The sequence below is a fragment of the Lissotriton vulgaris genome, chromosome 1_1, assembly GCF_964263255.1.
Source record: "Lissotriton vulgaris chromosome 1_1, aLisVul1.2, whole genome shotgun sequence".
In the NCBI taxonomy this organism is placed as follows: Eukaryota; Metazoa; Chordata; class Amphibia; order Caudata; family Salamandridae; genus Lissotriton; species Lissotriton vulgaris.
The window spans coordinates 389879720-389907191 of NC_141685.1; the positions used below are offsets into that span (position 1 = coordinate 389879720).

General features: G+C 51.0%; 1 protein-coding gene across 1 annotated transcript in view; it reads left to right on the top strand.

The window, feature by feature from the left end:
* Positions 1 to 27472, top strand: part of LOC147747232 (sterol carrier protein 2-like) — a 382719-nt gene that overhangs the window by 84763 nt on the left and 270484 nt on the right. The window contains exon 5 of the mRNA XM_086952451.1: positions 11842 to 11906. Within this exon, the coding sequence (XP_086808577.1) occupies positions 11842 to 11906 (65 nt within the window). The remainder of the gene's footprint in view (positions 1 to 11841; positions 11907 to 27472) is intronic.

Sequence of the window (27472 nt, forward strand, 5' to 3'; positions counted from 1 at the left end):
GGAGGAGTTTCAGGTCACTTTTAAAGCGAATGAAGGAGGGGTTGCATCGTAGTTCTCTAGGTAAAGAGTTCAATATGCTGGGTGCATATGGAACTTTAAATCATGTGCATGCTACTGCCTTTAATACTACACTTTTAGGACTGCCCTGCAGTATAGAACAGTTCTTACCTACTTCATGTACCTTCACCCAAAACCCAAACGAACACCTAGGTGTCATTTTATTCCACCCAGAAGTTTCTAGACAGATTGCACTGCATTCTGCTGCTGGTCTCTGCAAAGAAACCTTGGCTCCTGGTTGTTACTGCCCTTTACTCTAGATCGCCAACGCGCAGCCCAGCCCTCTCAAGGGACTCTGGCACACACCCACCTTAGCAATGTATTGCTTGCAAGCTTTGTAGGAGCTAGTGAAGAGGCCTCACAAGTAGAAGAGAGCCTCAGGAATGCAAGTAAAAGACCGGTTTGGTGAAGGGTGTCATAAAACCAAGTTCTCTGCTTAAAGTACCCTTTAGAGGCCAGGAGGTCTGGAAAAAAATGCTCCTAGTGGAGCAAGCTGGCCACACATTATTTAATGGGCACACTGTGCCTTTTTCCACCATGGTGCATCTTTAAGCAGGTGCGCTATGTGCAACCTGGGACTGCTACCATCAATGTACTGCCCCCATGAGGGCAGCACCTTCAGTGAAAGACAGAGCAGCTGTTAGCAAGCTGATCCTTGTTTCATAATGTAGATGGCAGAATCTCGCTTTTTAATTAAGTGACAGATTTCCTTGGTAGACTGGTGCAATGAGTGACTACATCTGCCTATAGGGGGATGACTGGGGTGCCCACGGGCCCCCTTTCCCACTTTTCCCCCATATAGAGCTGCCTTCAGGGAGCCCACTGATCAGTGCCCCTCCTCCAAGTTTTTTTCTCTGCGCCGGCATCTGTAATAAGGCGCGGGCATTAAGGCAAAGTTATTTCCTCATTTGCTTGGACCCACACTCCCATGCAGATAAGGGTATGCCATTTCTACTTCGAGCTAGCGCTACATGTGTGCCAGTGCTATCAGTATTACTGAATAGACTTCACAAGCGTCTGTTGCCCCTTCCATATTACCATAGTGCCCCTGGTGCTCACAAAAAGGGGCACACCCCTGTTGCACTCCTGGGGCACCAGGTTTGATGCTGAACCAGGAGCGAAATGAGTCCATGATTGTTGAAGTTGCCCCTACGGGCTTGAGATATGAGCTCGTCCCCTTTGGCGACCAGGTAGAGAACAAACCTCTTAGCCCTTCACACCAATATCTTCAATTTCCGTCAGGGTGGGTCAAGCCACAGGGTCGCGGTTACCTTCAGCTGTTATTTGCTCAGCAAGTGGACGTGCGTGGGGTGCCCTCCCCAGGCTCACTCTCGGCTTCAGACCCAACGCTCTGGGACCAAAGCCAGAAACAGGAAGGGTCCCGGACAGATTGGTGCCCTTCCCGCTTCCTTGTGCTGGGAGGGGGCAGTTGCACCAGTCAGCAGTGACTGCCCAGGTGCTGCGCGGGCGGAAAAGAAACCTGCTGGAGTCTGTCGGCAGGCAGGGGAGCCAGCTAGGCAGCGCCGGAGTGGGGCTCCCCACTCTGCCTTTAAAAACACCAATGCCTTTTTTAATGTGTTTGGAGGCTGCAGGGATTGCAGTAGCCCTTGAAAAAAAGGAAGGCATCCTCCTCTGACCTTATAATATTGACCCAGGGAGAGCCTTTTTATTATTTCCAAACTCTTCCTGAGCCTATGCTTCAGCACATACGTTTTGGGATTATAAGGACCCCTGTTCGTTGACCATAGGACAGCAGTAGCAGTCTAACGAGAGTAAAATAAACTCTGGACACGTTATTTAAATCGGTGCTTTAGTGACGATTTTGGTGATTAGCATTGCTGGATTGGACATTAATATGAATTGCAATGTGTTAGTATTACCCAATTGACATTAGTGGTGGGATTTGCTGATGTGGTGACACCCTGGCTAATCCAGTGGGCCTGCCTTATTGATAATGACATCCACTTATATTGCGATGTTGCATCTAGTATAGGTGGAGGGTTTTGTCATTAAAGCATTAAGGACCCAATATGAGGGTGGGGAGGTACCTGATATGAGGTTGTCTCCAAGAGAATTCTCTTCTACCTGATTGTGTACATTTGTAATTAGCACTTCTCCTTTTTAAAGGAAAAATCACAGACGAACAATAATTTATTGAGTGTTGTTGCTATCAGCAAGCTAGAGATTGTAGCCCAAGCCTCCTTCCCTGAGTAGGCCTTGGACTACTCTGCTTTGCTATCCTGAAAGAGTCAAGTGCTACTTTGGGGTACTTGGTTCCCAGCATAAGAACATGTTGACTTAATGTAGGCCTTGGACTACTCTGCTTTGCTATCCTGAAAGAGTCAAGTGCTACTTTGGGGTACTTGGTTCCCAGCATAAGAACATGTTGACTTAATGCTTGCAAAGGACTCCCATCCTTCTCAACTAATAACCCAATTTCGTACAGTAGTCTTCAAGGAAGTGGTGCTACTTTCTGTCTGAGCACTTTGCTAAATGCAGTGATGGTAAACCAACAGGCGATTATCTTACATTTTGTTTTGCCATAGAGTGAATTTAGTGGCAATGAACAAAAAACAATTGCTCTTTAGTTGTAATAAAAGCATATCTTTTAAAGAGCAATATTAGAAGACTAATCTATTTTTAGTAAAGACATTATTTTGTGCTAAAAGCTATGAGCACAGCTGTCATAATGCTCACTTTTTTATATGTCAGAGGATACAATTAAGGAAGAGGCCGGTAAAGAAGCCTTGCATGGCGTTACTTACAGCCCTTTGGCATGTGCAGACAAGAAGCAGCATGCATCAGAATATTGCTGCTACAGTCTGCCCGAAGGACACACACAGCACTGAAAGCAACATTGCTTTAATATGCCCCAATATCACGGTGTCTTAGTCTTGCAACTCTAATGTGGCCATCTTTGACTGTGCAATTTGATGTTTGTTAACATTTTCTGTTACAGTGCCGTTTGGTACTCCCAAGGCATAGAACACAACAGAGTATGATTTAAAAAAATAAAATGACAATGCTTTCTTACCACTGCACGCGCTGCCACAACACCACATCATTAGAGAACCAGTGTGGGATGCACTGTAGCAGTGGGCAGTATGGACCCTTTTACAGCTTGATGTTTGCCTTTGAAAGTGATGAATGAAACTGTAGCTGGGTAAAATGATGCCACTCACTCATAAAAGGCTGCAGTGGGCAACCCGGTGCCCAATTCTGTATGCTGTGGTGGGTGGACGCAAATGTGAATTACACTGTAACAGACCAATGGATGAATAGGGCTGACAGACGACTGTTGGACAGGCCACATGAAGGGCCGCTCTTCCCCGGCCCGACCAGGCCCGAGCCCGGTCACGCAGGTACCACACACCACCATTACACGTCCTCCGTCCCCTCAGGGACCCCTACCCTCGAACATGTCGACCTCGTGGGCCCGATCCACTGCCGGCCTGCGCGCCCATCCTGGGCGCCATCTTGGACACTTCACCACGAGGCCGCCTGGCCCCCGATCGACCCCAACCCTGGGCCTGGCCAGGCCTCAGACATCCCGGCACCACCATCCACCCAGGAGGTGAGCGGGCTACTTGGCAAGTCAATGGGAGAAAGAGGTGTCGATGGCTCTCCCCCGCCAAGTGCCGCTCGCCCATCGCCTCCCCGGGCGCTGGCTCCACCCCCCTGCTGGGTGTCTGGACTCCCTCATCCCGGACCTCCCGACCTCCAAGTGCGAGGGTCCGGACATCAAAGAACACCAGCCCTATAACTGGGGCAGCTCCAGAGCAGGAAGGCAGTTGTATCTTGGAGTCGAGAGACACAGAGAAGAACTCATCCTTGACGGACTACTGGCGCTGCCATAGCTCTGTCTCGTGCACCATCGTCTTGCCTGCTGGCGCTGCCGCAACCTTCGTAACCTCCATATCCTTCATCGTCGTCGGGACCTGCTGGCGTGGCCGCGGACCGTTTGTAACCATCATCTTCATCGGGACCTGCTGGCTCCGCCGCGGACCGTCGTTTCCTTCGTCCATCTCGGGACCTGCTGGCTCCGCCGCGGCCCGATCATCTAGAACGCCGAGCTCGAGGATTGAGAGCTATTTCCATCTTTTTGGTAACAAGACTGTCCCGCTACCCTTTTCCCAAACCAGAGACCAGAATCGAGGGGACCCCTGAGTCCAGACCTCCTTGTACCATTCCATCGTAAACTTAAAGAATTGCCTATAAAGTCTCGTTGAACTTTGACCTTGTGTGGTGTCCGTCTGTGGGGGGGGGGAGTTACTTGTCTGTACGATCGCTGGAGACGGCTCTCCCCGGAGACCTCTCCCCTTATCCTCGGCCGACCCTCCCGGTCCGTCTAACATTGGTGGCCAGCGGCGCGATCCGAATCACCGCATAACCGTACAGAGAGTAGCTCACCCCACGGCGAATCACGATGACAACTAAAGAAAGCGGATCAACGGAGAAATTCCAGATGGAGAAATTGGACGAGTACAGCCATCGTGAACTAAAGCAGTTCTGCATCGAACTAGGTATCGCTACCACCGGACTAAGTACCAAAGACGATTTTAAGCATGCCCTAGAATCTTGGGCAGAAACCGGGGCTGCCGGAACCCCCGATCAAAGCATCGCAGCAAAAACCACCACGGCCCCTGAAGAGCGAAGAACGGGTCTCTCGCAAGACGAGATCCAGGAACGAGAAAAAACCCGACTACACGAGCTGGAAATGGCCCGGCTCAAAATGGACGTTGAACTTAAGTTGGCCGAACAAAAAATCAACTTAGAGCACCTGCGTCTCCGAGAAGAAAGAGAGGAGAAACAGAGACAAAGGGAGCTCGAGGAAAAGAAACTGGCATATGAACATGAGCGGAAACTAGCTGAGATCGACCTACGCAAGCAGAATAAAGAAGTAGGGGTGTCCGAGCAACCCCACACCCCACGGGCAACAGAGAAAAAGGTACACATCCCCAAGGATGTCGTTCGAGAATACTTCCGAGAGGACGACATCCAGCAATGGTTTAAGGCCTATGAAATCGCTATGACTGCACACCGGATCGATAGAAGCGATTGGGGAGCCGGTCTATGGGGGAGATTCCTCAATGAGGGCCGCGACGCCCTGCTGCAACTCCCGGACCACCAGATGACCTCCTATGACCATATGAAAGCTGCGCTCCTCACCCGCTATGGCCTCACACCCGAGATGTACCGTCAGAGGTTCCGAGACTGCACCCGCATCCCGGGTACAACTTGGGTGGACTATGTAAACTACTTTAGCCGAGCCTTCGAGGGCTGGATCAAAGGAAGCAAGGTCACAACCTACGAACAACTGTTCAATCTTATGGTATGGGAGCATCTGTCGAACAATTGCTTCATTGAACTCCGCCAGCACCTCCTCGACAGCAAGTTAACGGATCCCCGGCAGCTCGCAGCCGAAGCGGACCGGTGGGAAATCACCAGAGTGGGCCGAAATGGGTCCTACGAACAGAACCGGAACAACAATGGTCAGCACCGTCCCCGAGGAGGAGGAGGAGGCCAAGGACGCGGAAGAGACAACGCTCCGGTCGCCCCCGCTACCAACACCACCCTCCCCGGCCAACCGGGGCAGCACCCCGGCGCGACCGGGATATCGAGCCAATGTTACGTGCCATCGATGCCAACGAGTCGGACACTATGCAAACGACCCAAACTGCCCCCAGTACCAGAGCCCAAGACCCCGCCAAGTAGCCGCTGCTGCTCTGGGGGAGGAACAGATCTCAGAGGAACAAGAGGAATATGAACAGGAACACCAAGAATGGGAGCCAGCCGCCATGGCTCTAGCCTGCTTAGGGGGGAGAGACATGGTCCCGCGGGTCCCCCTACCCGCTAACACCCAGAAGTACAGCCAATGGGTGAGCATCAATGGACGCCAGGCCGAAGCCCTTCGTGACACCGGGGCCAGTGTAACAGCCGTCCACTGTCACCTGGTGACCCCAGAACAATATCTGCCAAACATTCTCTGCCCTGTACGTTCAGCCGATAACTCGGAAAGTCTGTGTCGGATGGCCTGCGTCCCCTTCGAATGGGGAGGGGTCTCCGGCATGTTGAAGGTAACGGTCCGAGACGATGCCCCCGTAGACTGCCTCCTGGGGAATTACCTTGAAAGCTCTCCGTGGGCAGCCGTAGAACGAAGAGAACACCTGGGGATGTTAGGCGTCCCGGACTGGGCGTGCGTCACCACCCGGTCCATGGCCGCCCGCGCCAACCCCCGCCCAGAGGAACCCGAATGGCCGGCGCCACCGCCTCCGGTCGCCCCAGCCGAAACCACCGACCGTGACGTCCCCCCAGAACCAGCTCAACCTCCAGACCTCGCTAACCTCGACCAGTGGCCTCAAGAGGGGGGGCCCACGCAAGAACAATTTCGCCAAGAACAGAAGACCTGTCCCTCCCTCGAGGGACTCCGCCAGCAAGCGCTCGCCCAAAGCGCAGGGGATACCTCCGGAACTCACTGGGTCTACTGGGACAATGATCTGCTGTACAGTGAGCAAAGAATCGCGGAGCTGGGGGCCAGCCGAGTCCTAGTGGTACCCCTCCGTTTTAGAAACTTTCTGCTAAACCTGGCCCACGATGTCCCCCTGGCGGGACACCTGGGTCAAGATAAAACCTATAGTCGTCTGGTGACCCACTTCTTCTGGCCCAAAATGAGGAACGATGTTCCCGCAGCATTGCCGATCTTGCCCCACGTGCCAAGCCAGTGGAAAGAGCGGCCGCAAACTAAAAGCCCCCCTGCAACCTTTTCCCGTGGTCACCACCCCGTTCGAGAGGGTCGGGATAGACATTGTGGGGCCCCTGGACCCGCGCACAAAACAAGGCCATCGATTCATCCTGGTGCTAGTGGACCACGCCACCCGCTACCCCGAGGCTGTTCCCCTGCGAACGGTGACAGCCCCGGTAGTCGGCCGGGCTCTAATGGGGATCTTCTCCCGTGTGGGCTTCCCCCGAGAAGTCGTCAGCGACAGAGGCACGAACTTTATTTCTAAATATATGAAGTCCCTCTGGCAACAGTGCGGGGTTACCTACCGATTCACGACCCCCTATCACCCTCAAGGAAACGGACTCGTTGAGCGGTTCAACCGCACGCTCAAAGGGATGATCGGGGGGTTGGAAGAGCCCCTCCGTCGCCAGTGGGACGTGCTGCTGCCGTGCCTCCTCTTCGCATATCGAGAGGTTCCCCAGAAGTCCCTGGGCTTCAGCCCGTTTGAACTGCTATATGGACACCCAGTGCGGGGGCCGCTCAGCCTAGTCAAGGAAGGCTGGGAGATGCCCCCTCTAAAGAACCCACCAGATGTCTTCCGGTACCTCCTAACCCTCCGCAACCAGACCCGGCGGTTCAGAGAGCTGGCAAAAGCCAACCTAGAGGCCAGTCAAGAGGACATGAAAAAGTGGTATGACCGGAATGCCTCCTCCATCGAATTTGAACCTGGGCAACAGGTATGGGTGATGTCCCCCACCGAACCCTGCGCCCTGCAAGACAAGTGGACAGGGCCCTTCAAAGTAGTCGAGCGCAAGGGTCCTGCCACCTATCTCATCGACATGGAATCTTCCCGGAACCCCCTCCGGGTCCTCCACGCTAACAGACTGAAACCCCACTTTGTGCGTTCAGAACTCAGCCTCCTGATGGCCACAGACAATGGGGCTGAAGAGGACTCCGAGCCCCTCCCTGACCTCCTACGGACTCGGGAGAAAGACGGCTCCGTGGATGGGGTCCGACTCTCGGAGGCCCTCACCCGAGAGCAACGCCAGGAGTGTCGAGTCCTCCTGTCACAGTTCGCCAGCCTGTTCTCCCTCGCCCCAGGTGTCACTTCCTGGTGTGTGCACGATGTGGACACGGGGGACAGCACCCTATCCGCCACCGGGCCTACCGCGTGCCAGATCGGGTACGGGCCTGCATCCAGGAAGAGGTAGCAAAAATGCTCACGCTCGGGGTCATCGAGCCCTCAGACAGCCCCTGGGCCAGTCCTGTAGTACTGGTCCCCAAAGCGGCCGCCCCTGGCACCACACCGGAACTCCGGTTCTGCGTCGACTACCGGGGCTTGAATGCGGTCACCAGAACAGACGCACATCCCATCCCCCGGGCAGATGAACTAATCGACCGCATGGGAGCTGCCCGCTACCTCAGTATTTTCGACCTGACGGCGGGCTACTGGCAAATCGGCCTCACACCCCGGGCCCAAGAACGTTCTGCCTTTTCCACCCCAGATGGCCATTACCATTTCAAGGTCATGCCCTTCGGCATGAAGAATGCCCCAGCGACATTTCAGCGGCTCGTCAATCAGGTCCTGGCGGGGCTCGAAGAGTTCAGCGCCGCCTACCTAGACGACATCGCTGTATACAGCCATCATTGGTCCGAGCACCTCCACAACCTCCGAGCAGTGCTACAAGCCCTTCAGCGAGCTGGCCTCACGATCAAGGCCAGCAAATGTCAAATTGGTCAAGGGTCTGTAACCTACCTCGGGCACCAGGTGGGAAGCGGCCTGGTGGCCCCTCTGCAGCTCAAAATTGCCGCCATCCAGTCCTGGCAGCCCCCCATCACCCAGACCGAGGTACGAGCCTTCCTGGGCCTCACGGGCTATTACCGAAGGTTCGTGAAAGACTATGGTACTATAGTGGGGCCCCTCACAGAACTCACGTCAAAAAATCAACCCAAGAAAGTCAACTGGACCCCAGAGTGTCAAACAGCATTCGAACAATTGAAAGCCGCCATGTGTTCCGCCCCTGTGCTCCAGGCCCCCGACTACAGCCGGGAGTTCGTCGTCCAGACGGATGCCTCCGACCATGGCATTGGGGCAGTCCTGTCTCAAGTGAACACCGAAGGCCTTGATCAGCCAGTGGCCTTCATCAGCAGGCGACTCCTACCACGAGAACAACGCTGGAGCACCATCGAGAGGGAGGCCTTCGCCGTGGTATGGGCCCTCAAGAAGCTCAGGCCCTACCTCTTTGGCACACACTTTCGGGTGCAGACCGACCACCGACCCCTGCAGTGGCTGATGCAGATGCGGGGGGAAAACCCGAAGTTACTACGTTGGTCCATCTCCCTTCAAGGGATGGACTTCACGGTTGAACACCGGCCTGGGCCAGATCACGCCAACGCGGATGGCCTGTCCCGGTTCTTCCGCCTCGACGAGGAGAGTCCCCAAGAGGATGGGTAACTCTCCCCGCCTTCAGCTGGGGGGGACGCATGTTGGACAGGCCACATGAAGGGCCGCTCTCCCCTGGCCCGACCAGGCCCGAGCCCGGTCACGCAGGTACCACACACCACCATTACACGTCCTCCGTCCCCTCAGGGACCCCTACCCTCGAACATGTCGACCTCGTGGGCCCGATCCACTGCCGGCCTGCGCGCCCATCCTGGGCGCCATCTTGGACACTTCACCACGAGGCCGCCTGGCCCCCGATCGACCCCAACCCTGGGCCTGGCCAGGCCTCAGACATCCCGGCACCACCATCCACCCAGGAGGTGAGCGGGCTACTTGGCAAGTCAATGGGAGAAAGAGGTGTCGATGGCTCTCCCCCGCCAAGTGCCGCTCGCCCATCGCCTCCCCGGGCGCTGGCTCCACCCCCCTGCTGGGTGTCTGGACTCCCTCATCCCGGACCTCCCGACCTCCAAGTGCGAGGGTCCGGACATCAAAGAACACCAGCCCTATAACTGGGGCAGCTCCAGAGCAGGAAGGCAGTTGTATCTTGGAGTCGAGAGACACAGAGAAGAACTCATCCTTGACGGACTACTGGCGCTGCCATAGCTCTGTCTCGTGCACCATCGTCTTGCCTGCTGGCGCTGCCGCAACCTTCGTAACCTCCATATCCTTCATCGTCGTCGGGACCTGCTGGCGTGGCCGCGGACCGTTTGTAACCATCATCTTCATCGGGACCTGCTGGCTCCGCCGCGGACCGTCGTTTCCTTCGTCCATCTCGGGACCTGCTGGCTCCGCCGCGGCCCGATCATCTAGAACGCCGAGCTCGAGGATTGAGAGCTATTTCCATCTTTTTGGTAACAAGACTGTCCCGCTACCCTTTTCCCAAACCAGAGACCAGAATCGAGGGGACCCCTGAGTCCAGACCTCCTTGTACCATTCCATCGTAAACTTAAAGAATTGCCTATAAAGTCTCGTTGAACTTTGACCTTGTGTGGTGTCCGTCTGTGGGGGGGGGAGTTACTTGTCTGTACGATCGCTGGAGACGGCTCTCCCCGGAGACCTCTCCCCTTATCCTCGGCCGACCCTCCCGGTCCGTCTAACAACGACCCTTATATTTGAGTCTGTAAATACGTAAGTATTGTTTTTAAGATGTATTTTGAGAAACAAAATTCCTTAGCTAACATTAGAACTGAAAAGAAATGAAGAAAGTTAGACAAAAGAAATGGGATCGCTTACCAATCACATAGGATTACCATATTGGAGCTTTCTTCTCTCAGTACATTGCATTGAGTTAAGATCTGCTCCGCGTTTACTAAAGCGAACCACCCAGATGCAAATGGATGACATATGCATCAGAAGGGTCTGTCCAACCTGAAAGGCCAAATATGTAAAGTATGTAATGAGCAACCTCGTGTGTGTTTATGCTGCGTTGGGTCTCACTATCATAGTAGAGCATAAGTCTCTAGCTTGCAATTGGTGCACATCTTAAGACCCTTCCTCCACAAATGATGATGAAATTAAGTACTAAAAATGTGATGAAAATGTTAAGCCTTGCCTCTAAAAAATTGGGAATGCATTACAAAGTGTTATCTTGTCCACTATTAATTGAGGACTAACTTTCTGGAAATCAGTCTGACCTTGTCTGAAATAAATCATTGCAGCCCACACTGCTAGACCATGTACTTCTTGCAAGAGAGCACCCAACACTGTTTCTACCTTGTGAGCATCATCAGTGAGGTGACAGAGGAAAGAAACTCACACATATAATTTGAAGAATGTCTGTAGAAAGGCTCCGATTGTTCAACAGTGTGAAGAAAGATAACGTTTTGTAATCATAAAACGAAACATGAATCACCAGGAAAAAAGACACTTCCCCATTAAGGGATCATCCTTACTCTTCATAAACATTAGAGAATTTCCAGTTGCTGGATCGCCGAAACCTTTCTCAACTAGGAAAAATAAATCTCTCAAACCTTAAAACAAGCAAAGCATGTTTAGAGGCTTCAGGGAAGTAGTCAGCTGGTCTGGTCCTCCTATTCCATTTCTGCAAAGGTGGCCCGTTACCATGACAGCTGCTCCTCTGCCCTGTATAGAGAGAAATGAGCTAGTTTTTGGCTAGCTGAGGCCTGCTGCACTCTCAAACAATGAGGGTGAAGAAGAGCTGTGACTGGTCCCCTATCACCATGTTTGCAACAATAAACAGGTTTCCAGAAGAAATATTAGCTGCTCTGCTGCGATCCTCCTTTGCCCACTAATTTTGCAGCCTACTGAGGCATGAAATAATTTTGGCACAGTTTATACAATTGCAAAGAGTACTGGGCCTCCTATCAGCTGTCCTTATAGTTAGATTAGAATACTTAATATAATATTTTCTTATAGTTGGCATGTGTACAAAAAATAGTATGTATTACCAACCACACTTTGTACTCTGATTCCGAAATGTTTTGAGCTGTTAAGCATTAGCTCCTCAGGTAAAGTTTTGGTACATATAGTGGCTGGCATGAATGTATATTTTGTGGGGAAGGGGACCTGAGCATCTCTGGGATGGAATAGATAACATTTGTTTTTTAGCTGATTTAATGTCCAACTATCTTTGCACTAAAACCATTGTCTTTATTTTAAGGGTTGGTTGACTGTGCTTTGGCGCTTGGCTTTGAGAAGATGGACAGAGGCTCTCTAGGTGTTAAAGTAAGTATATGATTAAATTACTATAGGTTGCTTGTATGTTAAGTAACACCACCATGGCAATCACCCACAACTAGCCACCCAAAAAGTAAAAAAAGGAAGATTTGAATGTTTTTGACGGAACAGAACTTATAACAATAAATATATATCTTGCTCTGTCAGTGAAAAAAGTCTGCAGTACTTTGTTATTATTACTATTACTAGTTTTTGGTTCAGCTTCTTAATATATACTTTTGTGCCAGGGCTATTATCTTAAACATGACATGAGATTGCCATGACTTGAGCACCTTATCAAAAAAGATAATCCCTTTCTATTTAATCATTCTGCATGAAGCTGAGACTTTGAGGAACGGTGTTCCAATGGAGATGCAGGATGTCGCGATCACGGCGTATCCCATTCGAGGCAGGGCTCCAGGATCACCTTTCCTTTCTTGTCCGAGCTACAGAATGAAAGTGTGTACAAACAATACATATCAAAGGCCACCGGGGGCGCATGGAACACCATGCACTACAATCCCCAGAAGCCTTGTGTACTTTGCACCGGAAGAGAAAACCCTGGGTGAAGCTACAAAACGCCTTCTGTTTACAGGAGCAGAACTTGACAATCTTGTTCCAGGCTGGTTTCGATCACGACCGGCATTTACCGAGGTGCGGAGACGGAAGATTCTTCCCCACCATTCTACAAAGGGATGTATTTAGGTGCCCAGTTACGAAGAACCGCGCAGGAGCGCTTTATCAGTTCTCCGCTGTTTCGAGAGTGCTACGTTCCCATGGAGCGCCGGAGCACTCCCCTCGCTGCCCTCAGGAATTTTCTCTTTTAGCGCTGGAGCGCTGTTGTTGGTTCTGGGATCCCCACCTTGCTGATTTTCGGTTTTGTTTTGTAAAAGCACAGTAGCGTTTTACTTGGTGCCAAGTACCTTGCTGATTTTGTGTTTGCACAGGAGTGCTTATATTTCCAAACCTTGCTGATGTTGTTTTTGTGCAGGAACGCTTATATTTCCAGACCTTGCTGATTTTGTCTTTGCGCAGGAGCGCTTATGTTTCCAAACCTTGCTGATTTTTGGTTTTGTTTTGTAAGCGCAGTAGCGCTTTACCTGGTACCAATTCCCCAGCTGAATTTGGGAGATATAAAAGCGCAGGAGCGCTCGTGTTTCTGAATCTTACTTTTCTGATACCATACCTTCACATACAAAGAAAGTAACTGCTGGAGTGAGTTTGTGAGTTGAGAGCAACTATTAAGCATTTAAGTGTAGAGTGAAATGTTTCTCTGTTAAGTACCTTAACCCTGGTTCCTCCTCTCATGCTTACATGCAGATCCCCCAGATAGAAGACTCCCACCTTTCTGTGACGATCGTCTATGGTAGTGTGGTAAATATTTTAGTAATTTACCTTGATCAGAATTTCTGTAATATCAATAAGGTCAAGCATGAAGAGCAGAGTCCGTGGTGGTTAGAATTCAAGGGTCTTTATTCAGTAACTCGAGTTAAGGGAGAGCTCCGTCACCTAAGGAGGCTCGGGAATAGTCTCTACTTTAATCAAAGAAAACATGGTATTTATATACTTTAGACATAGAAAAGAGGAAGGAGCTTTCCTTGAGCAAAATTCGGATAGCCGTGTCGTAATCTTACAGAAGTCATGGCAGCGTAACTGTGTCAAAATCATACAGAAGTCATGACAGGAAGAAGCGTGACTGTGTCTTTAATCATGAGGAAGTCACGGCAGAAGCAGAGCGTTGAGAAATAACCCCAGGCAGGTTCCTTACATAAGAGAGAGAGAGAAAGAGAGAAAAGAGAACTGGTCATTGACAGGATGTCTGGTGTCGTGTCTTTAGCAAACAGGCCCTGGTTTCTCGGAATTGGTCGTTGTGTCTTGGCAAACAGGGGCTTATTTCTCGGAATCGGCCTGACCATAAGAATGTGTGGTTGCCACGGGGCTCGTTTCTCGGAATCGGCTCGGACATAAGAATACGTGGATGCAACGGGGCTCGTTTCTCTGAATCGGCTCGGACATAAGAATACGTGGTTGCAATTAGAGGAAGTAGCACGTTGAGTGCAACCTTTCGTTCATGTGCCCTTTTTTTCTAGTTTCCACCATGGTGAGCTCGGCACGAGAAAGAGAGGGTGTATAATGGGACATACATAACGAAAAATATTCATTTTCCACATTCCCTCCTTGTCCCATAATATACCCTTTTAACATTGTTTTTCTTAATCTACCTCTATGTTCATTAGGTTGTCTACTTGTTCCTGTAACATGATCTCTTCCTTTTTTTTCTTTCTGGTTTGGGGTCTGGGAATGCAGGTAGTGATACAGAAACTACAGAGTGCTGGGCCACATTGAATACAGAGGCAACAGGTGAAGAGAATAGCTAGAGCGAGACCTATGATTGTAAGTGCCTTCCATCCCCATGAGAACAGGAGGCCCCAGAGCCATCCCGTCAGGGACCAGGCATCAGTGTCTGCATCTAGCTTTCTGGAAAGTACATGAAGGCGGGAAATAGCAGAATACACTGAGGGTGCATTATCTGGAATATATATACAACAGCTGGACCCGATCAGTTCGCTTACGGCACTACGGTCAGCCAGTATAATATCTAGAACCATACGGTTCTGCAACGTCATGAGTCTGTCGGAAGCCATCTCAGCCGTGATGTTGCTTAACGCACCAGCGGTCTCGTTTATGGCTCCCTGAACTACACGAGTTAGTTGTCTTATGTGGTGGCTGTTGATCATAGGCCCCCAGAAAGGGATGAGTCCTTTAAAGAAATCACCAGCCTCTTGGTCCGCTGTGTCTTCAGCATCTATGACCCCCCTTCGCCGTCTATTGATTGCGGTCGGAGGATCACTTAGATGGTAATCGGCCAGGGCGGTGTAGGTAGGGGGAAGGAGAAATGCAAGGTGCACTTCCCGGACCAGCCTTGAGGTAGCCAAGTATGTGCGTGGGGTCCACAGATAAAATAGGTGTTGGGGGCAGTGGCCATCGTTGGGAAATTTAGGTCAGGTAGGGTGTATGTCTTATTACACTCGCTGTCTCCCATTTTCTGACCCTTGCCCTTTCCTCTTACACAAAATAGGCCCTTATAGGGCACAGCCCATCCTCCCTGATCTGTCTGTCTTCTTTGGACGGAAAACGTTTCCCTTAAGGAGGTAGTGTCATTAAAAAGGGAGTAACTGGCATTCTCATTATTATCTGCTCGTCCCCACATCGCAGTGAAATTTACCATCTTTTCAACGGCTCGTACTGTCTTGGTTTTTATCTCGTTCCAGGTACTAGTGTTCTTGGCCTTGGTCTTAGGAATGTTTCTAACAGAAGCTGAGAATATCATAGAGAATGCATAGGTAGATCCAGCATAGCCGAAAGGGAGAGGAATAAAAGGCATTCCTCCGTGTACGGAATGTGGTATTAAACCACAGCCCCAACAGTTGGTTTTGTTAATAACCATTTGATGTTGGTGGAGGGTGGAGATGAACGTGTTATTGAAAAATTCTTTTCTTCTATTCTCGAGATGTGGAGGAAGATCTACATGTGAATGCATAGCAGTGTTATTCAAAAGCGTGGGGGAAACAGGTGGGAAAGCAAGATGAAGGAACCAACCTAGGCAAGCCGTGATACAGAAAATGAGAATCAAGATAGAGAGGAAAATTGAAACTTTGTTACATATTAATTTTACGGATTTGAGCAAATTTTCCATGATTTGTCGCTAGTTTGAGTCAATAGTGCATACGTGACCGGACACTTCCCAGCAACCGCTTCACCAAGACTACGTCTTGGACTTAATCAGCCACCGGTAGGTAGAGGTCAGATGCAGTGTCTCTAGCTTGTTTCTGATGGGATCGCAGCCGCGATCTGTACTCGTCTTGGGGGGAAAGTTCAGGAAGGGGTGAAACAAAGTCTGTCGCTTCAGTGTCTATTGTTTCGGGGTTAGCAAAAATGTCAGTGGGAGTTGATCCGAAGAATTTCTTGCAATGACTGACGTGGAGCCATCCTTTTCGTCCTTCGACCTTGACTGCAGTCCTCGTTGTGAGTAGCACCAACTTGGGAGTCGTCCACCTTCTTTCCAGGGGACTGGCACGATCAAAATTCCTCACGAGTATCCAGTCGCTGGGTGGAATGTTGTGTTCCTCGGGCGTTGTTTTGTCTGGAAAGGCTGCAGCCACCTGTGAACGACAAGAACGTAGTGCAGACATCAAGGAAGCTAGGTAATCTGTCAAAACATTCGAATCAATGTCAGTTAACTTTTTAGGTCTCGGCATCGAGACCTATTGTTATGGAGTTCGCTCTGAAGGGACCTAGAGCTGTGAACACGCCGACCAGGGTCCGTGAACGCGCACACACACAGGCAGGCATGGCCGTGCACACACAGACACACACAGAAACAGACACACGCACACACGCACGCACACACACACCCCATCCCTCTCTGCCCACTCCCTCTCTGCCGCCCCCCCTCTACCCACACTCACCGGGCTCTTTCCCTCTGCAGTTGGTCAGTCATGGCAGCAGGCAAACTCGTGTCTTCTCGGGCGATCCTTCAGCTGATGTGCACGCCCACGCTGCGTCACGTGCGCGCCCACCACGCTGTTTTCACGTTTGTTGATCCTCAGCTTGTTATATACTTTGGCTATGGACAATTAGACCACCGTTTTGCTCCGTCAATCATGTTTTCTTGGGCTGCGGTGTCTACAAGGCAAGGGGGCAGTGCACTGCACATGGATTTATCCTCGTCACGCCAATCGGTATTGTTTAATTTTATTTCTTTCGATCAGCATGTTTTTTTGTAATCTCTGGGAGAGCCGACGCTGGGACTTGAACCCCATTCCACAGTGTCGTGTCAAAGTCTGGACACGGAGTGAAAGAACGTGGCTGTGCAAGCTACCACTGGACCCACTATACTCAGTTACCATGAGGTGGCGATATCTGCCACTCACTTTCCTCACTGCACCTTTGTGTTAGCCACGATGATCATAATCATTTCTATCCACTTTCATAATAGGCTTGTATTTTCAAAGATATCCTCTAATACTGAAAAAAATTAGGGCAATAAATATCTATACAGCAGAGTACGTAAACACAAAATGTCATGACATTTTGCACACTGTTGCAGGTCCGCTGTAGTCAAGGAGATTGTCTTCTGAGAAGTGTTTACATCCTCAAAATGACTTTCCAGTGTAGAGGACCATTGGTGCACCTGCTTATCTGGCAAAATGCATAAGGATTACTACCTATCTCACTAATATTTTATCTTCGTAAATAGTTTGTTCACAGACATTGTAAATTGTTTTCACATCATGGGAGCTCTAAAAATTGAATTCTGTTCATCGATTCTAAATGAGGCGCTTTTTGGCATTCTTCGACAATGCTTTCAAACTAATTTCTGCTACTGCGGTAGATGGATGGCACTCCGGAGAATATTGTGTTGATCGGTATAGCTCTATAAGCCGTGCGCGCCCCTGGTGACCCTCCCGCCCGACCCCAGGTCTGCCCAGTAGAACGGCGCTCACTTCATCCCTCTGTGAGGCAGAAGGTGAGTGTGAGTGCAGAGTGCGCAGAGTGCGAAGTAGTGAGTGCAGAGTGAGTGTGCAGAGTGAGTGTGCAGAGTGCAGAGTAGTGAGTGCAGAGTAGTGAGTGCAGAGTAGTGAGCGCAGAGTAGTGAGTGTGCAGAGTAGTGAGTGTGTAGAGTAGTGAGTGTGTAGAGTAGTGAGTGTGTAGAGTAGTGAGTGTGTAGAGTAGTGAGTGCAGGGTAGTGAGTGCAGAGTAGTGAGTGCAGAGTAGTGAGTGCAGAGTAGTGAGTGCAGAGTAGTGAGTGCAGAGTGCAGAGTGGACAGTAGTGAGTGCAGAGTGCAGAGTAGTGAGTGCAGAGTAGTGAGTGCAGAGTAGTGAGTGCAGAGTAGTGAGTGCAGAGTGCAGAGTAGTGAGTGCAGAGTAGTGAGTGCAGAGTAGTGAGTGCAGAGTAGTGAGTGCAGAGTGCAGAGTAGTGAGTGCAGAGTAGTGAGTGCAGAGTAGTGAGTGCAGAGTAGTGAGTGCAGAGTGCAGAATAGTGAGTGCAGAATAGTGAGTGCAGAATAGTGAGTGCAGAATAGTGAGTGCAGAATAGTGAGTGCCTAGTAGTGAGTGCAGAGTAGTGAGTGCAGAGTAGTGAGTGCAGAGTAGTGAGTGCAGAGTAGTGAGTGCAGAGTAGTGAGTGCAGAGTAGTGAGTGCAGGGTGCAGAGTAGTGAGTGCAGGGTGCAGAGTAGTGAGTGCAGAGTGCAGAGTAGTGAGTGCAGAGTGCAGAGTAGTGAGTGCAGAGTGCAGAGTAGTGAGTGCAGAGTAGTGAGTGCAGAGTAGTGAGTGCAGAGTAGTGAGTGCAGAGTAGTGAGTGCAGAGTAGTGAGTGCAGAGTAGTGAGTGCAGAGTAGTGAGTGCAGAGTAGTGAGTGCAGAGTAGTGAGTGCAGAGTAGGTAGTGCAGAGTAGGTAGTGAGTGCAGAGTGCAGAGTAGTGAGTGCAGAGTAGTGAGTGCAGAGTGCAGAGTAGTGAGTGCAGAGTAGTGAGTGCAGAGTGCAGAGTAGTGAGTGCAGAGTAGTGAGTGCAGAGTAGTGAGTGCAGAGTGCAGAGTAGTGAGTGCAGAGTAGTGAGTGCAGAGTAGTGAGTGCAGAGTGCAGAATAGTGAGTGCAGAATAGTGAGTGCAGAATAGTGAGTGCAGAATAGTGAGTGCCTAGTAGTGAGTGCAGAGTAGTGAGTGCAGAGTAGTGAGTGCAGAGTAGTGAGTGCAGAGTAGTGAGTGCAGAGTAGTGAGTGCAGAGTAGTGAGTGCAGAGTAGTGAGTGCAGGGTAGTGAGTGCAGAGTAGTGAGTGCAGAGTGCAGAGTAGTGAGTGCAGGGTGTAGAGTAGTGAGTGCAGGGTGTAGAGTAGTGAGTGCAGGGTGCAGAGTAGTGAGTGCAGGGTGCAGAGTAGTGAGTGCAGGGTGTAGAGTAGTGAGTGCAGGGTGTAGAGTAGTGAGTGCAGAGTGCAGAGTAGTGAGTGCAGAGTAGTGAGTGCAGAGTAGTGAGTGCAGAGTGTAGAGTAGTGAGTGCAGAGTGCAGAGTAGTGAGTGCAGAGTAGTGAGTGCAGAGTAGTGAGTGCAGAGTAGTGAGTGCAGAGTGCAGAGTAGTGAGTGCAGAGTGCAGAGTAGTGAGTGCAGAGTGCAGAGTAGTGAGTGCAGAGTAGTGAGTGCAGAGTAGTGAGTGCAGAGTGCAGAGTAGTGAGTGCAGAGTAGTGAGTGCAGAGTAGTGAGTGCAGAGTAGTGAGTGCAGGGTGCAGAGTAGTGAGTGCAGGGTGCAAAGTAGTGAGTGCAGAGTGCAAAGTAGTGAGTGCAGAGTAGTGAGTGCAGAGTAGTGAGTGCAGAGTGCAGAGTAGTGAGTGCAGAGTAGTGAGTGCAGAGTGCAGAGTAGTGAGTGCAGAGTGCAGAGTAGTGAGTGCAGAGTAGTGAGTGCAGAGTGCAGAGTAGTGAGTGCAGAGTGCAGAGTAGTGAGTGCAGGGTGCAGAGTAGTGAGTGCAGAGTGCAGAGTAGTGAGTGCAGAGTGCAGAGTAGTGAGTGCAGAGTAGTGAGTGCAGAGTAGTGAGTGCAGAGTGCAGAGTGCAGAGTAGTGAGTGCAGAGTGCAGAGTAGTGAGTGCAGAGTAGTGAGTGCAGAGTGCAGAGTAGTGAGTGCAGAGTGCAGAGTAGTGAGTGCAGAGTAGTGAGTGCAGAGTAGTGAGTGCAGAGTGCAGAGTAGTGAGTGCAGAGTAGTGAGTGCAGAGTGCAGAGTAGTGAGTGCAGAGTAGTGAGTGCAGAGTGCAGAGTAGTGAGTGCAGAGTAGTGAGTGCAGAGTGCAGAGTGCAGAGTAGTGAGTGCAGAGTGCAGAGTGCAGAGTAGTGAGTGCAGAGTGCAGAGTAGTGAGTGCAGAGTGCAGAGTGCAGAGTAGTGAGTGCAGAGTAGTGAGTGCAGAGTAGTGAGTGCAGAGTGCAAAGTAGTGAGTGCAGAGTGCAAATTTGGGCCCACAGGAAAAACAAGAACAAAGGGTTTCTGAGGGTGGCTTGCTTTTGGAGTATTACTAGTAGGGAAATGGATGTTTATCTACAGAAATGGATGCAGAGTAGTGAGTGCAGAGTGCAGAGTAGTGAGTGCAGAGTGCAGAGTAGTGAGTGCAGAGTGCAGAGTAGTGAGTGCAGAGTAGTGAGTGCAGAGTAGTGAGTGCAGAGTAGTGAGTGCAGAGTGCAGAGTAGTGAGTGCAGAGTGCAAAGTAGTGAGTGCAGAGTGCAAAGTAGTGAGTGCAAAGTAGTGAGTGCAGAGTAGTGAGTGCAGAGTAGTGAGTGCAGAGTAGTGAGTGCAGAGTAGTGAGTGCAGAGTAGTGAGTGCAGAGTAGTGAGTGCAGAGTAGTGAGTGCAGAGTAGTGAGTGCAGAGTAGTGAGTCCAGAGTAGTGAGTGCAGAGTGCAAAGTAGTGAGTGCAGAGTGCAGAGTAGTGAGTGCAGAGTGCAGAGTAGTGAGTGCAGAGTGCAGAGTAGTGAGTGCAGAGTGCAGAGTAGTGAGTGCAGAGTGCAGAGTAGTGAGTGCAGAGTAGTGAGTGCAGAGTAGTGAGTGCAGAGTGCAAAGTAGTGAGTGCAGAGTGCAAAGTAGTGAGTGCAGAGTGCAAAGTAGTGAGTGCAGAGTAGTGAGTGCAAAGTAGTGAGTGCAGAGTAGTGAGTGCAGAGTAGTGAGTGCAGAGTAGTGAGTGCAGAGTAGTGAGTGCAGAGTGCAGAGTAGTGAGTGCAGAGTGCAGAGTAGTGAGTGCAGAGTGCAGAGTAGTGAGTGCAGAGTGCAGAGTAGTGAGTGCAGAGTGCAGAGTGCAGAGTAGTGAGTGCAGAGTGCAGAGTAGTGAGTGCAGAGTAGTGAGTGCAGAGTAGTGAGTGCAGAGTAGTGAGTGCAGAGTAGTGAGTGCAGAGTAGTGAGTGCAGAGTAGTGAGTGCAGAGTAGTGAGTGCAGAGTGCAGAGTAGTGAGTGCAGAGTGCAAAGTAGTGAGTGCAGAGTGCAGAGTAGTGAGTGCAGAGTAGTGAGTGCAGAGTAGTGAGTGCAGAGTAGTGAGTGCAGAGTAGTGAGTGCAGAGTAGTGAGTGCAGAGTAGTGAGTGCAGAGTAGTGAGTGCAGAGTAGTGAGTGAAGAGTGCAGAGTAGTGAGTGCAGAGTGCAAAGTAGTGAGTGCAGAGTGCAGAGTAGTGAGTGCAGAGTGCAAAGTAGTGAGTGCAGAGTAGTGAGTGCAGAGTAGTGAGTGCAGAGTGCAGAGTAGTGAGTGCAGAGTGCAGAGTAGTGAGTGCAGAGTGCAGAGTAGTGAGTGCAGAGTAGTGAGTGCAGAGTAGTGAGTGCAGAGTAGTGAGTGCAGAGTAGTGAGTGCAGAGTAGTGAGTGCAGAGTAGTGAGTGCAGAGTAGTGAGTGCAGAGTAGTGAGTGCAGAGTGCAGAGTTGTGAGCGCAGAATGCAGAGTTGTGAGCGCAGAGTTGTGAGCGCAGAGTTGTGAGCGCAGAGTTGTGAGCGCAGAGTTGTGAGCGCAGAGTTGTGAGCGCAGAGTTGTGAGCGCAGAGTTGTGAGCGCAGAGTTGTGAGCGCAGAGTTGTGAGCGCAGAGTTGTGAGCGCAGAATGCAGAGTTGTGAGCGCAGAGTTGTGAGCGCAGAATGCAGAGTTGCGAGCGCAGAGTTGTGAGCGCAGAATGCAGAGTTGCGAGCGCAGAGTTGTGAGCGCAGAATGCAGAGTTGCGAGCGCAGAGTTGTGAGCGCAGAATGCAGAGTTGCGAGCGCAGAGGAGTGAGCGCAGAATGCAGAGTTGTGAGCTCAGAATGCAGAGTTGCGAGCGCAGAGTTGTGAGCGCAGAATGCAGAGTTGCGAGCGCAGAGTTGTGAGCGCAGAATGCAGAGTTGCGAGCGCAGAGTTGTGAGCGCAGAATGCAGAGTTGCGAGCGCAGAGTTGTGAGCGCAGAATGCAGAGTTGCGAGCGCAGAGTTGTGAGCGCAGAATGCAGAGTTGCGAGCGCAGAGTTGTGAGCGCAGAATGCAGAGTTGTGAGCGCAGAGGAGTGAGCGCAGAGGAGTGAGCGCAGAGGAGTGAGCGCAGAGGAGTGAGCGCAGAGGAGTGAGCGCAGAGGAGTGAGCGCAGAGGAGTGAGCGCAGAGTTGTGAGCGCAGAGTTGTGAGCGCAGAGTTGTGAGCGCAGAGTTGTGAGCGCAGAGTTGTGAGCGCAGAGTTGTGAGCGCAGAATGCAGAGTTGCGAGCGCAGAGTTGTGAGCTCAGAATGCAGAGTTGCGAGCGCAGAGTTGTGAGCTCAGAATGCAGAGTTGCGAGCGCAGAGTTGTGAGCTCAGAATGCAGAGTTGCGAGCGCAGAGTTGTGAGCGCAGAATGCAGAGTTGCGAGCGCAGAGTTGTGAGCGCAGAATGCAGAGTTGCGAGCGCAGAGTTGTGAGCGCAGAATGCAGAGTTGCGAGCGCAGAGGAGTGAGCGCAGAATGCAGAGTTGTGAGCTCAGAATGCAGAGTTGCGAGCGCAGAGTTGTGAGCGCAGAATGCAGAGTTGCGAGCGCAGAGTTGTGAGCGCAGAATGCAGAGTTGCGAGCGCAGAGTTGTGAGCGCAGAATGCAGAGTTGCGAGCGCAGAGTTGTGAGCGCAGAATGCAGAGTTGCGAGCGCAGAGGAGTGAGCGCAGAATGCAGAGTTGTGAGCGCAGAGGAGTGAGCGCAGAGGAGTGAGCGCAGAGGAGTGAGCGCAGAGGAGTGAGCGCAGAGGAGTGAGCGCAGAGGAGTGAGCGCAGAGGAGTGAGCGCAGAGGAGTGAGCGCAGAGGAGTGAGCGCAGAGGAGTGAGCGCAGAGGAGTGAGCGCAGAGTTGTGAGCGCAGAGTTGTGAGCGCAGAATGCAGAGTTGCGAGCGCAGAGGAGTGAGCGCAGAATGCAGAGTTGTGAGCGCAGAATGCAGAGTTGCGAGCGCAGAGTTGTGAGCGCAGAATGCAGAGTTGTGAGCGCAGAGTTGTGAGCGCAGAGGAGTGAGCGCAGAGGAGTGAGCGCAGAGGAGTGAGCGCAGAGGAGTGAGCGCAGAGGAGTGAGCGCAGAGTTGTGAGCGCAGAGTTGTGAGCGCAGAGTTGTGAGCGCAGAGTTGTGAGCGCAGAGTTGTGAGCGCAGAGTTGTGAGCGCAGAGTTGTGAGCGCAGAGTTGTGAGCGCAGAGTTGTGAGCGCAGAATGCAGAGTTGCGAGCGCAGAGTTGTGAGCTCAGAATGCAGAGTTGCGAGCGCAGAGTTGTGAGCTCAGAATGCAGAGTTGCGAGCGCAGAGTTGTGAGCTCAGAATGCAGAGTTGCGAGCGCAGAGTTGTGAGCGCAGAATGCAGAGTTGCGAGCGCAGAGTTGTGAGCGCAGAATGCAGAGTTGCGAGCGCAGAGGAGTGAGCGCAGAATGCAGAGTTGTGAGCTCAGAATGCAGAGTTGCGAGCGCAGAGTTGTGAGCGCAGAATGCAGAGTTGCGAGCGCAGAGTTGTGAGCGCAGAATGCAGAGTTGCGAGCGCAGAGTTGTGAGCGCAGAATGCAGAGTTGCGAGCGCAGAGTTGTGAGCGCAGAATGCAGAGTTGCGAGCGCAGAGTTGTGAGCGCAGAATGCAGAGTTGCGAGCGCAGAGGAGTGAGCGCAGAATGCAGAGTTGCGAGCGCAGAGGAGTGAGCACAGAAGAGTGAGCGCAGAGGAGTGAGCGCAGAGGAGTGAGCGCAGAGGAGTGAGCGCAGAGGAGTGAGCGCAGAGGAGTGAGCGCAGAGGAGTGAGCGCAGAGGAGTGAGCGCAGAGTTGTGAGCGCAGAGTTGTGAGCGCAGAGTTGTGAGCGCAGAATGCAGAGTTGCGAGCGCAGAGTTGTGAGCGCAGAATGCAGAGTTGCGAGCGCAGAGTTGTGAGCGCAGAATGCAGAGTTGCGAGCGCAGAGGAGTGAGCGCAGAATGCAGAGTTGCGAGCGCAGAGGAGTGAGCACAGAAGAGTGAGCGCAGAGGAGTGAGCGCAGAGGAGTGAGCGCAGAGGAGTGAGCGCAGAGGAGTGAGCGCAGAGGAGTGAGCGCAGAGGAGTGAGCGCAGAGGAGTGAGCGCAGAGTTGTGAGCGGAGTTGTGAGCGCAGAGTTGTGAGCGCAGAGTTGTGAGCGCAGAGTTGTGAGCGCAGAGTTGTGAGCGCAGAGTTGTGAGCGCAGAATGCAGAGTTGCGAGCGCAGAGTTGTGAGCGCAGAATGCAGAGTTGCGAGCGCAGAGTTGTGAGCGCAGAATGCAGAGTTGCGAGCGCAGAGTTGTGAGCGCAGAATGCAGAGTTGCGAGCGCAGAGTTGTGAGCGCAGAATGCAGAGTTGCGAGCGCAGAGGAGTGAGCGCAGAATGCAGAGTTGTGAGCTCAGAATGCAGAGTTGCGAGCGCAGAGTTGTGAGCGCAGAATGCAGAGTTGCGAGCGCAGAGTTGTGAGCGCAGAATGCAGAGTTGCGAGCGCAGAGTTGTGAGCGCAGAATGCAGAGTTGCGAGCGCAGAGTTGTGAGCGCAGAATGCAGAGTTGCGAGCGCAGAGTTGTGAGCGCAGAATGCAGAGTTGCGAGCGCAGAGGAGTGAGCGCAGAATGCAGAGTTGTGAGCGCAGAGGAGTGAGCGCAGAGGAGTGAGCGCAGAGGAGTGAGCGCAGAGGAGTGAGCGCAGAGGAGTGAGCGCAGAGGAGTGAGCGCAGAGTTGTGAGCGCAGAATGCAGAGTTGCGAGCGCAGAGTTGTGAGCGCAGAATGCAGAGTTGCGAGCGCAGAGTTGTGAGCGCAGAATGCAGAGTTGCGAGCGCAGAGTTGTGAGCGCAGAATGCAGAGTTGCGAGCGAAGAGGAGTGAGCGCAGAATGCAGAGTTGCGAGCGCAGAGGAGTGAGCGCAGAATGCAGAGTGAGTGTGCAGAGCAGTAAGTGCAGGTGCAGAGCGGTGTGTGCTGTTGAGTGCAGAGCGCTGTGTGCTGTTGAGTGCAGAGCGCTGTGTATTGGCAATGTAAATGACAATGTCATTTGTTTATGATTTAAAGAAAAAAAAAGAAATGTCATGAGCAATGCCAATAGCTCTTCCTTTAATGATGCCGAGACCATTGCATTGTAAATGCTTGTTAGGGGATGGGACGCCACAGATATTTGGAGGTCTCCCATATGTGACTTCGAAGGGGGACAGACCCGTCCGGGAATGTGCCACCATTCGCATGTAAAAGAGAGCAACCGGAAGAGCTGTAACCCAGTCTATTTGTTTGTCAGCACAAATTTTGGCTAACTTGGTCTTTAGAGTCCGATTATGTCGTTCGACCAATGCTGCTGCTTAGGGGTGTCGAACACAGTGAAATTTCCAGGTGTATCCTAACAGTAAGGAAACAGCTTCCATTAGTTTAGAGGAAAATGGTTGTCCGTTGCCAGAGTATATGACTCTTGGCAACCCATATCGGGGGGAAAATTCTCTAACTAGTTGTTTAGCTGTCGTTTGGGCACCGTAGTCTGGGACGGGATATGCTTCAGTCCATCGGGTCAAGGTACAGCCTACTACGAGGACATACTTATGTCCTCGACGTCTCTTCATCTGTATGTAGTCCATTTGGAGGACTTCAAAGGGGTGATTAGGGGGATGGAGCCCTCCTTGTTCAACTGAGACACTTTTCCCTGGATTGAACTGACAGCAAATCATACAGGTTCCTACTTTTTGTTTGGCTGCTGAGCACAGATGCTTGTTATGCCATACCAAATTCAGGCTGTCCAACATTCCTTTTTCTCCTAGATGTGCAGGACCATGGGAAGTTTCTATGATTACGGGAACCATTATGTCAAGGAGAAACCATTTGGATTTATCTTTTGTTACCCAGCCCTGATCTGTGTAAGAACCTCCCTCTTCTTCCCATTTTCTCTTTTTGGTCTCTGTAGCTTGGTTTTGGATGTCTACTACATCTTTGGTGGGGTCAATAACTGGATAAACAGTCTTAATGGTAGTTTCAGTATTCAGTGTTCCTGTCCGAGCAGCATATTTAGCTGTGGCATCCGCCAGAGCATTGCCTCGGGTAATGGAGTCCATGACTTTTGTGTGTGCCTTGCATTTCAGTATAGCTATTTCTGTGGGTTTGTGTATTGAATCTAGTAGCTGAAGAATAAGATCCCCATGTTGTATTTTAGTTCCATGAGAGATCAGGAAACCTCTCTCTTTCCAAAGGGTCCCGAAATTATGGACAACCCCAAAAGCATATTGCGAATCGGTGTAGATGTTGACCCGTTTTCCTTTGGACCATTCACATGCTTGGGTAAGAGCTATTAGTTCTGCTGCTTGGGCTGAATGTACGGGTATTCTGGCTGCTATGAGGACCGTATTCTCTGTAGTGACAGCATAAGCTGCTGAAAGCTCGCCTGTTTGGAGGCGCATGCAGGAACCATCTACGAACAGTGTGTGTTCGGGTGTATTTAGAAGTACGTCAACAAGATCAGACCGGGGTTTAGTGACTAGTTCGACTATCTCTAAGCAGTCGTGAATTTGATTGTCTTCTGCAACAGAGGGTAGCAGTGTAGCTGGGTTGAGGATATTGCATCGTTTGATGATAATGTGGGGTTGGAATAAAGTGACTTCATAACCTGTGAGACGAGCTATGGTTAAGTGTTGTGTCTGTGTCCTATTCAGAAGTAATTCTACTGCATGTGGGACTTGTACCTCAAGAGGATGTCCTAGCACTATGGAATCACTTTGTTGAATTGCCAGAGCCGTAGCTGCAACGGATTTTAAACAGGCAGGCAGACCTTGTGCAACAGGATCAAGAGTACTGGAAAAATAAGCACCGGGGCGATGTTTATTGGCCTGCGTTTGTGTGAGTACTGACAAGGCTGTACCTTCTCGTTCCGTGACGAAAAGGACAAAAGGTTTGGCATAATCAGGTGTAGCTAGGACAGGTGCAGAGCATAATGCTTGTCTGAAAAGTGTCAAAAGCAAAAGTATGATCAGGTGTCCATGGCAATGGAGAAGAGGTGGCAAAATCGGAGGTCGTTAATTGTATCAGAGGTTTGGCTAGATAGGCAAACTGGGGAATCCACTGCCGACAATAGGAAGTGAGTCCAATAAAAGCACGGACTTCTTTCTGTGTCTTAGGGACAAGAATGTTAAAAATGATTTGGATTCTTTCAGGTGTGAGTGCCCTACCCTCCTTTGACAGCAGGTGTCCTAAGTATGCCACCTGCTGTAAACACAATTGTAATTTAGAGGGTGAAACCTTGTGGCCATGCTGTGCAAGAAACATTAGGACAGTTTGTGAGGCTTGTTCGCATTCTGGTTCGGAGTGTGCAGTAATCAGTAAGTCATCAACATATTGTAGCAATGTCATAATAGAGGGCAGAACAATGCCATCTAGTTGTCTTTTAAGTGCCTGACTGTAGATACTGGGACTTTCTGTGTACCCTTGAGGAGCTCTTGTGAAACAGAAACTACGACCTTGCAGTGAGAATCCAAATAGATACTGACTGTCTAGATGAATGGGTACACTGAAGAAAGCATTTTTAAGGTCAATAACTGTAAAATGTGTTGCATCCGGCTCTATAGCTGTTAGCAGAGTGCTGATGTCTGAGACCACAGGGTACTGTGGTAGCACA